Raw genomic sequence first — 12,020 nt, 5'->3', positions numbered from 1 at the left:
GAACAACACAAATTACCAACATAAATGCAGCGGAAAACTAAATTTTCCCTCGATGAATCCTTGCGAATAGACACTATCAATAATAGGATGATTATCTCTTATGGTGATTGTTTCAAAATCTAGAGAGTAATCATGATCTTTGAAGGAACGATGACACATCTACTCAGTCAACACTAATATAGTGGATTCAATCTCAATGCAAGATAATTTGAATGAATACTTTTAGAGAGAGAGAGAGAGAGAGAGAGAGAGAGAGAGAGAGAGAGAGAGAGAGAGACTAGTTTTCTTAAGAACTATGGTTTATGAAACAAAGTTTGATCAAGCATGAATACTTTAATATAAAGATTCTATTTATAGAACCACTTGTGTGAATTAGAACCTGAACAATCCTAATTAAGTGCATCGTACTTTATGTTATACTGTATTTCACTTAAGTTCATTATAACTGATGGTGTTCCATTTTGAACTTAAGTACATGGTGATTTACGTTGCACATTGTTTCCCTAAATTAAGCTTATGCATTACAAGACCATACAACTGAATAATCTTCACTTGTTTATTTTATCTCTCAACAATATGTCCTTATGTGTGTGACCCTGTAGGTTCTCACAATGTTGGAATTTACATTAAATCTCATATGTATTATAATAAGCAATATGAACAATATCTATCAACATATTGCAACTATGGATGTCATTAAAAATGTAGTGTGGTTTGATAAAACCGTTTTGTGATAATGTTTATGCGTACAATCACCCTTTTTACTTCATGTCTATATTGAACACGAGACATATATTATTTCACTCTTATCTAATTCATTAATTGGTCCTTAGATATTTATCTTATTACACACAACGGGAAAATTCTATCTAGGTTACTTATTTCCCTCAACATGATGTATGAAGTACCCATCAACCATTTGTATGGTCATCATGTTATGGACAAATTTTCAATGTTAGTAAAGTACTTGACTCCATATCTGGGGTCCACAATGGTTTCAGGCTGAAGAGTTCTATACATTACTATCATTATAAGAATAATTTAAGACACTAGTATAATATTATATGTAGTATTATCATGGTGCGTCAATCCTATATAAATATTGCTCCTAATATTTATTCATATGTTAAAATTTGATCATTCTTTATCCATGAATTTTGAGATGTGATCATAAATTTATCCACATAATAATCTAAATGCTTTAATGTTAATCCACCTTATAATAAAGCTTGATTACATATACTTTAAGGAAAGCACCCTTATTTTTATTAGATTCTCAAGATTATGTCACACTTAATGTTTCATAAAATGGACTAGCTATTCGAAGGACTTTATTATTTTGGAAAATCAAACATAATAAAAAATATATATTTTATTAATATTAATAGGTAATTCGATACAAGTATTAAGTGATAATAAAAAAATAGATTCATAGGGCTTACCCCAAGATATACATTATCATATACTTATACATTTAACATTCATTGCAATGACGTGGAAAAATAAAATGGTTAAGATTCATTATAATGGAAACCACTGCAATGATAGTCTTGTTTGTTTTTCCTTTAAAAACAACATTACAAAGTTATTTAATATTCGATGAAAATTTTATTTTTCTCATGTAAAGGATCAGATAGAAAAAACTTACAATGTCGGATATCCATACTTTATTTATCGAAATCCATTAATAAATGGAGTCGGTAATAATGTCTTTTACACATTGTCAAAAATTAAAGATGATGGAGATGTCACGTTAATGTTTCACTATCACGGAAAATTTAACCATCCTCACAAGATTACGTTATATGTTCGTTTTATAGAAGAATTTTTGTCAATACAACTAGTGTATCCCACACAGTCATGCTAATCATACTCATATCAAATGAGCCATCAATACTCCCAACATACATCTTCATCCACTCCATATACAACACCTTACCCAATAAGTAAACAAGAACCATTACAAAATCATGAATCAATTTTTCTAGCAAAAGATCTCACATAGTCGTCTCAATCAGACCTAGTATGTCATAACATCAAGCCATTAGTTTATAATAATGTCGATAAATAGTGTTTTTATTACTTTTGTGTGTGTATTTTATCATTAATTACTAGTGTTTCTCACCTGTCTTGTTCGTTTTACTTATTTACTTTTGTTTTTCTTTGTTTTTAGGTGTTTAAGATAAACAAGGTCAAGATATGGCCAATTGGAGTGAAATCGGTACAGAACGCATAAAGACTACAGAAGAGGAGGAGGCCATAGACCAGACCATAAACCACTACAACTAGGCCATATCATTTTCCATAAGCGGCGGCGGCGCAAACACTTATCTCTTTCATTTTTTCCTCTCATATAACCAACCAGAGAGCACTATGGCCAACCCGTAGTGGTTGTTACTATTGTAGTGTGTAACACCCTCCTTCCCGACTTGATAATTAATTAAATAAAACATGTATAACATATATATTATCAAAGTAGAATGCTACTAAAATAGAAACCAACATATACATGACCCACATAATTAAGATTAAATCATTTGATAAGCAGCGGAAAATTATAAAATAGTTGGCATGAAAATCCTTAACAATATTATTAGTTTGAAAAGTGGTTCAACACTAAAATAAATGAAAATATATGCAACATAATAAGAATACAAGAACAACCTTCTCCCATCGTGTTACATATCAGAGTGAATCCAACTAAAAGACTCGATCGACAAACAACTAAAGATGCACAATGTCATCATCAACATCAAGCTCCTACTCATATACTTGATTGTCTATGAGCACAGACGCAACAACACGATAAAGGGGTGAGAATACGTTAAAATAATAATTGGTGTACAAAACAATCAGAGTAGATTCAGACATCACAATTCATGCACATATCAAACATACACCACGATATCACGTATTCATATTTCACCAACATCACGATCAATCACCAATCATGAAAATTATACAATAGTGTTCATTAATACACAAACATCTCATTTACACAACCATTGTGTAATACAATGCAACAATAACTCAACTCATGCTTGTCACGGTCCCCACTCTGAACCAGACTCACAACTCAACTCTATATGCATGCGGTATCGACTCAATGTTTGGTTCTTCATATAAATCGGTTCCAACATATGAACCCCGAGCCCCCACTCTGATCTCCAAGCCCCACTCTGAGCTTGCGACAAATCACTAGTCCCCACTATGAACTTGTGACTCGCCTCTTTCACAACAACGAAAACATATGATGCATGTTATATAATAATGCAATGACAACAACATAATAATGAATACACCCCCACTCTCACTATCGACAATGACACAACAACAACATAGCAATGAATACAATCCCACTCTTACCGTAATCAATCACGCATTCAATGCATTATGAGTAGTGTATAAAAAATACGAGTTCTTAATAAAAAAATAATAAAAATATGCGCGTAAAAATGTGATATGACAACAGTGGCAAAATGACCGTTGTAATATTGTGCCACCAAAGGTATATTTTCTAGTAGTGCCACCAACATTAGCTCCATCCACCGTGCAACAATCACACCTCAATTGACAATTTCACGCTTCAAACGCAACAACACTTGCTACAGCTTAGAACCACCGCGTCGGGTTCATAACAACACCAACTCAATTGGTAATTTTTTGATATGAATTTTATTTTACTGTGGAGCTATTGTTTTTGTGCAATTCATTTCAAAATTATCGATTACGTTTGTATTATTTTGCGTTGATTTTGTCTTGGTTGTATTTGGTTATAATGTTTTTGTAAATCATTGTAATAATAATACATTATATGTGTGGTTGCTGCTTCTATTGTTTCATTGAGTTGCATTGTGTAAATCGAATATTAATCCGCAAATTTGACATAGTTTATATGTCGTTATGCTATTGAATTTTCATTCGATATATTGTTGTAACATGTCGGTGCGTTTGTGTGTTGTCTTGGTTGTGTTCAGTGTTATGTTTTGCGTGATTAGTTGCGTTATAATTCGTGCAAGATGCCATTTCGTTGATAATGTGCGTTATGGTTTCTTTTCATTTTGTTTGCAATTATCGCGTTAAACCTTAGCCCCTTGTTAGAATTTTATTGTATTACGTGCGACATTTTCAATTCATTATCATTATGTTGCTTATGTCGATTGGATTGCGTCTCGTGCGCTCCATTGCGTTACAAGATACTTTTGCTTACGTTAAAATTTCATTTTGTTATGATATCGTTTCCTAGTGTTATGATCCATTGCATTTTGATTTATTTTCAATGACCATGTTTGTGCATTAGCAACATGTGATTCGGTTTGTGTTGATATACAACGATTTAATTTCATTACATTTAAATCGAATTTAAATTCTATTTTGGTAGCTTTGCATCGCAAGTTTTCGTGTTATGCGACATTGATTTGTGTCCTCGCTTTGTGATATCTTGATCTGTTGACTTCAGTTTCCTATATCCTTTTCAATTCGATTATAATGAATGTGTGTTGTAATTATTTTATTTGTGTATATTTCCTCTTATTTTATTGCGTTTGTTTATATGAAATTTGCATTCGTTTCTATTTGTGGTGTTAAGTTACACCTCGCATTATAGTTTGCACCATTGCGCTTGAACTCGCACCTTCGCAATGTAATTCACAACCGTGTTATGATTCTCACCTTTCATTTATTCTTCAACCATTTTCACCATCGATTCAAAACAATATCAAAACCATTTTCATAATCCACTTTGCAACCCAAATAAAATGATTGACCCAGTATCAAGCTCTTTTCTCAAACAAAATCAAAATGATTAATTCATACTTTGACAATTTTTAACAATAATGGAAGAAAAATGCTACCTGGGTGTAAGGTCCAATCATAGTCTTGAGTGTTAGATCCAAGACGTAATAGCTTGCAAGTCCAAACGTTTGTCTTCCATCCAAAATTCAAATTAGTATTCCTTTTGCAATAAATTGAAAGAAAAATACTACTTGGGTGTAATGTCCATTCATAATCCCAGATACTAACCCCAAGTTGTAGTAGCTTGCAAGCTCTAGTGTTTGTATTTTGCTCAAAAACACTCATAAATATTTCAAACTCTTTCGTAAGAAATTAGATTATAAATACTTCATGGGTGTATTGTCCAATCATAGTCCCGAGTATTAGACTCAAGCCATAATAGCTTGCAAGTCATAAATGCTCGTCTTCCAAACCCTAAAACATACTCAAACACATCAAACCTAATTTTCTCACCCCCGTGCAATCAAAACCTTTTTGAAAAATATATTCTTTAACCCGTTATAACGCGAATACAAACAAACACTTTCAGTCTCCAATTGCAAGCACAAGCAATATTTAACCATTAGAGTGCTACTAAGCATTTGTTCAATAAAACAAACTAACCAACATGTAGTTTTCTACGAAGAACTACGTAGCTTTGAATTCCTCATTGTACCTGAGGATACGTAGGGGCAAGACATGTAATCTTGTCAAGCACCCTAATAAAAACCTTTTTGCAACCCCTTTTATTTTTTGTTTTCAATCTTTTTATTATTTGAAGAAAACAATTGATGAAATATAACATCCAATCATAAATCTAGCTAAATGATCCCCGTTGAGTACAACAGACGTGAGGGGTATTAATACCTTCCCCTTGCGTAATCGACTCCAGAACATGAATATGGTTACGACAACCATCTTCTTTTCTTTCAAAAGGTTTTATCGATATTTTCTATTTCCTTCTTTAGAATAAATAAAGTTTGGTGGCGACTATGTTCAATCATTTCCACGAGCGCGCGAACGCTCTGTAAAGGTTCTTATTTTTCGATATGTGACACTTATGCTTCAAAACAATTGAAAGTTCATGAGAGGAATTATCCTACGCATAATCTAGAGTTGTAAGTCGTGGTGTTTGTGTTAAATAATTAGAGGCATTATCTGTTTGGTTCCATATTTGAAGTGTTTAGTAAACACAAGAGTTTGAAGAATCTCTTCGATTAGAAATAGTTGAATATGAAGTAGAGGAGGTGACTCGAATTTATGAAGGATTATGATTTTGGCTTGAGTTACCATTCGGCTAAAGCCAATGTCATAGTTGATGCTTTGAGAAGAAATTCATTACATATGTCAATGCTTATGGTTCGAGAATTAGAGTTAATCGAGCAATTCAAAGATTTGAGTCTGTTGTGTGAAAGGACTCCTAACAGTGTTAAGTTGGGTATATTGAGGCTGACTAGTGGTATCCTTGAAGAGATCAGAGAATTTCAGAAAGTCTATTTGGAATTGGTTGACCGACTAGTGTTAATCAATTAAGGTAAAGGAGGTGATTTCAGGATAGATCAAAATGGTGTGATGAGATTTAGCCAGAGCTTAAGAAGAGTACTTTTGAGGAAGGTCATAGGAGTGGTCAGAGTATTCATCCTGGTGATACTAAGATGTATCAGGAATTGAAGAAAATATTTTGGTGGCCAGGAATGAAGAAGGATATATTCGATTTCGTTTATGCGTGTTTGACTTGCTAGAAGTCAAAAATTGAACATCAAAAGTCGTTAGGTCTGATGCAACTATTGAGTATACCCAAGTGGAAATGGGATAACATTTATATAGATTTTGTGATGAGTTTTCCTAAGAATTATAAAGGGAGTGATCCATCTTGGATTATAGTGGATACATTGACTAAATCGGCTTATTTCATACCGATTAAGATCGGTTATCCTTTGTAGAAGTTAATCAAGTTGTATATTGAGAAGGTTGTTAGCTTACATGGAATTCCTTCGAGTATTGTGTCAGATAGGGATCAAAGGTTCTAATCGAGGTTTTGGTAGAGTTTACAGGAAGCGTTGGGTTCTAAGCTGAAGTTGAGTTTTGCTTATCATCTGCAGACAAATGGTCGGACAGAGAAGACTATTCAGTCTTTGGAGGATTTACTGAAAGCTTGTGTTTTGTAGCAGAGAGATAACTGGGACATTTATTTACCATTGGTTGAGTTCAATTACGACAACAATTTCCATTCTAGTATTAGAATGGCACCATTCGAATATTTGTATGGTAAGATGTGTCATACACCTTTGTGTTGGTATGATTCTCGTGAAAGTGTTATGCTTGTACCTGAGATAGTTCAACAGACTAATGAGAAGATAAATATGATACAAGATAAGATGAAAGCTTTGCAGAGTCTTCATAAGAGATATCATGACAAGAGGAGGAAAACACTTGAGTTCCAGGAGGGGATCATATGTTCTTGAGAGTTACTCATGTAACTGGTGTTGGTCGTATGTTGAAGTATAAGAAGCTTATGCCAGATTTCATTGGTCCTTATCAGATTTTTCTGAGAGTAAGAGGGGTTGTCTACAGAGTTACATTACCTCTGTATCTTTCGAATCTTCATGATGCATTCCATGTGTCTCAGATTCGAAAGTATATTCATGATCCACCTCACGAGGTCCAGTTGGACGGTTTTCACGTTAGAGAGAACTTGACAGTTGAGACTTTGCCGTTGAGGATTGAGGACTGTGAAGTGAAGCACTTGCGAGGCAATGAGATCGCTTTAGTGAAGGTTGTTTGGGGAGGTCCTGCTGGTGGTAGTGTGACATGGGAGTTCGAGACTAGGATGAGAGAGTCTTATCCATAACTTTTCCACCAGGTAATTTTTTAGGGTGAAGATTCTTTAAGTAGGGGAGAGTTGTAATACCCCAATTTAATTAGTCGTTTATTTATTTATTTCTTAATTTAATTAATTATTTAATAATTATTATATGTGATTTATGACGTGTTTGGCCGATGTCGACACTTGTAGGGAATTGTGCTTAATCAATTAGTTATGGTGACATCTAATTAACTAATTAATAGAAATTGAGAAAATAGTAAAGGTTGGGGTAAAAAGTGAAAATAATAGAAAATGAGGTGGTTACTAATGAAGAGATTATGTTTAGTTGGGCCAAGAGTTTAATTAAAATTAATTTAATTAGGTTAATATATGTTTTAAGAGAAATAAAAATTAAGGGTTTTTAGAGCATTTGTCAGTAAACGTGAAAGAGAGAAAAAGGAGAGCAAAGGCATTGGAGAGCCAGAGCATTAAGAGAGGAGACCTTGGGAGTGCTTGCTTGTGCTTTTGCTGATTTTGCAAGGTAAGAAGGGGAGATTATTCATCTAAGAATGCCTTAATCATGAGACCTTAGATAGGTTTCTCTGAACCACCAATAAGGTTTTATTCCTTCTTTTTGGTTGATTGTTTGATGAGTTAAACGAGTATGATTTTGTTTTATGCCAAGAATTAGTTTGAAAATTCGTAATTGATGTGGTATGATCTATTGTTCATGTTAAATTGCTCATGAATGAAGTGTTTGTGTTGGAGTTGAGGGTTTTTTTTGTGTATTATCATGAATCTAATTTTTTTATGATTAAATTATGGAATAACCTGTTAAATTGATAAGAATCAACATGATAATATGTATGTATCAATTATGGACTATTCGGGTGTTTTTAGGTGGAACTTAGATTTACAAAGCTGCTTCAGGGGAAAAAATCGTGTTTATGTGTTGTAGGTCTGGACGACCTCGCCTAGCGAGCTCGCCCAACGAGTTTCAGTTCTCGTTTGGTGAGGATGACAACACAAAGTTGCTGTTCGCGACTCGAATTGTCGTAACTTGAGTTTCGTGACTCGGGTTTGAAGCGTTAGAAAGAGAATGTGTAAAGCTACCTCATGGTAGTTCCTTGTGAGATAATTGATATGTGGATATATGTTCAATGTGTGAATATATGTTGTGAAATACAAGTATAATTGTGTGAATTGTTGTACACGCTTGCTAATGAATTGATTATTTGAGTAATTCAGAGTGAGAATTGTTGATGATGCATTGAATGTATGATAGTTTCCAGTCTTAGTGGGGCTGTATTCATTGTTATGTTGTTGTTATTACATGATTGTTTACAGTCAGAGTGAGGTTATATTCATTATTGTGTTGTGTCGTTGCATTGATATATATCAAGCATCATATGTTATTGTTGTTGTTGTTGTTGTGAAAGAGATGAGTCATGAGTTTAGATAGCGGACTAGTGACTTGTATCAAGCTCAGAATGGGGACTTGGAGTTCAAAGTGGGAGCTCGGGGTTCAGAGAGGGGACCCGATTCATATGAAGAACCATTTATTGAGTCGGTACCACATGCATGAGTCGAGTTGATGTTGCCTTGCATTACTTAATGGTGTGCAAATGACATTTTATTAACTTTTCTAAAGGTATTAAACATAAAATATATCAATCAAATGATATTTTAAATCATTTTCATTCTTATTTATAATCTATTCATACAAAAATACAATTCATAAAAATGTTGCCGAAATAACTTATTTATAATAGATATATATTTAGAATAAAAAATAAAAAGGGATGAATTTTAACAACATAATTTTTTTACAATTTCAAAATAATATTATAAAAAAAATTAAACTTGTACATTCTTGGTTAGACAAATATGCAATATGATTTTAACATTTTAAGTTAATTAAAAAGAATACTCTAACAATGAGAAACCATTCACACTTATATTTTCTTTATAAACCATTCATATTTAAGATGCATTTAACTAGAAATAAGAATATTTTTATTTGTAAAATTTAGTCATATTAAGTCTTTTTATATTCGATTATAGATATAAGCAATTAAAAATTGATTGTTTGGTGACTTAAATGAGTATGATTTTCTTTTATGCCATGAATTAGTCTGAACATTCATAACTGATGTGGTATGATTTATTGTTCATGTTTAATTGCTCATGAATGAAGTGTTTGTGTTGAAGTTGAGGGTTTTTTGTGTGTATTATCATGAATCTGATTTTTTATAATTAAATGATGGAATAACCGGTTAAATTGATGAGAATCAACATGATAATATGTATGTATCAGTTATAGATTGTTTGGGTGTTCTTAGTTGGAACTTGGAGTTACAAAGCTGCTCTAGGGGCAAAAATTGTGTTTCAGTGAGGTAGGTCTGGACGACCTCGCCCAACGAGTTGTTGTTCTCACCTGGCGAGGATGAAAATACAAAGTTATTGTTCGTGACTCAAATTAACGTAACTTGAGTTTCGTGACTCGGTTTGAAACGTTAGAAAGCGAATCCATAAAGCTACCTCATGGTAGTTCCTTTTAAGATAATTGATGTGTGAATTTATTTTCAATGTGTGAATATATATTGTGAAATGTAAGTATAATTGTGTGAATTATTGTACACGCTTGCTAATGATGTGATGAGATGAGTAATTCAGAGTGAGAACTGTTGGTGATGCATTGAATGCATGATAGTTTCCAGTCTGAGTGGAGATGTATTCATTGTTATATTGTTGTTGTTACATGATTGTTTACAATCGGAGTAGGATTGTATTCATTGTTACATTGTTGTCATTGCATTGATATATGTCATGCATCATATGTTGTTGTTATTGTGAAAGAGGCGAGTCATGAATTCAGAGAGTGGAATAGTGACTTGTTTCAAGCTCAGAGTGGATGCTTGGAGCTCAGAGTGGTGGCTCGGGGTTCAGAGAGAGGACCCGGTTCGTGTGAAGAACCATTTATTGAATTGGTACCGCATGCATGAGTCGAGTCGATGTTGCCTTGTATTACTTAATGGTTGTGCAAATGAGGTGTTTGAGTGTTGTTAAATACTCTTGTATGGATTTGTGTGATTTTGAATGGGATGAATAACATTGTGATTAGTGATTGATTGTGATGTGAGTGGAATATGAATATGTGATATCATGGTGCATGTTTAATATATGTATGATTTATGATGTATAAATTACTCTGATTGTTTTATGCACTGATTATTATTTGAACGTATTCTCACCTTCTTTTTGTGTTATTGCGTCTATGCTCCTCTGGAGTGCAGACAATCAGGTAAATGAGTATAAGTTTGATGTAGAGGATATCGTGGTGCCTCTTAATTGTCTGTCGATCGAGTCTATAGTTGAAGTTGCTCTGATATGTAACACGAGGAAAATGAATTGTTCTTGTATTTGTTTTATGTTGCATATCTTTCCTTTAATTTTGATGTTGAACAACTTTTTAAAACTGATTGTTGTTGAGGCTTTTTATACCAACTATTTTATAATATCCGCTATTTATTAAATATATCAATTTTCAATTACGTGGTTCATGTATATTTTGTTGTTGAATGAGTAACATCTTCCTTAAAGAATATGTGTTATATTTAATCATCCGCTAAATCGAAAAGTAGAATGTTACAAAGATTGTCCAAATGGCACACCTCATAAAGATTATCACTAAAACTTCGATATGCCTATTTCTATTTTATAGTTTTTTATTTATTTCATCTTCAATTTTTCAATTTTGAAGCACTTGTGTTTAACATAGTTGTATCTTTCAGTTTTGAGCCAAGTTGGATCTTACTCGCCTGCTTTTCATTATTCAAAAAATAATTAGTGTAATAAATATAAATAGACAAATTTTAAAAATTGTAAACAAATTAAATAATTAAAAGTTGTACATGGGAGAAGGTTAAAAAAAAGATAAACAACTTAAATAATTTAGCATTCTACATGGGAGAAGGTTAATGAATAGTGAATATAATTTTATAGAATTGTTACATTATTGTCCAAAAATTCGTTTTTAGAAAATGAATATAAGATCGTAGAAAATTAATATAAGAAAAATTAAGATTTTCTTTATTTTCAAATTCAACACGTAAAATCTATATATGATTTTTTTTATTAAAATTAAAGTTTTATTACTATTTAATGTATCACCAATGACATTTCATTAACTTTTCTAAAGATATTAAAAATAAAATATATCAATCAAATGATATTTTTAAATAATTTTTATTCTTATATATTTATGTGTCAAAATAACCCCTTCATCAAAAAATACAATTCATAAAAATGTTGCCGAAATAACTTATTTATAATAGATACATGTTTAGACTACAAATTGAATTTTAACAATATAAGTTTTTTTTTTATAATTTTGAATAATATTATGAAAAAAAATTAAACTTGTACATTCTTGGTTAGA

General features: G+C 32.4%; 1 protein-coding gene across 1 annotated transcript; it reads left to right on the top strand.

Moving 5' to 3' along the window:
* Positions 1 to 7,228: 7,228 nt before the first annotated feature.
* On the top strand, positions 7,229 to 7,624 carry LOC127104841 (uncharacterized). The gene has a single exon (XM_051041988.1). The coding sequence runs from the start codon at positions 7,229 to 7,231 to the stop codon at positions 7,622 to 7,624; it is 396 nt and encodes a 131-aa protein (XP_050897945.1).
* Positions 7,625 to 12,020: the final 4,396 nt, after the last annotated feature.

The sequence above is a fragment of the Lathyrus oleraceus genome, chromosome 7, assembly GCF_024323335.1.
Source record: "Lathyrus oleraceus cultivar Zhongwan6 chromosome 7, CAAS_Psat_ZW6_1.0, whole genome shotgun sequence".
In the NCBI taxonomy this organism is placed as follows: domain Eukaryota; kingdom Viridiplantae; phylum Streptophyta; class Magnoliopsida; order Fabales; family Fabaceae; genus Lathyrus; species Lathyrus oleraceus.
This window is presented reverse-complemented; position numbering and strand designations above follow the sequence as displayed.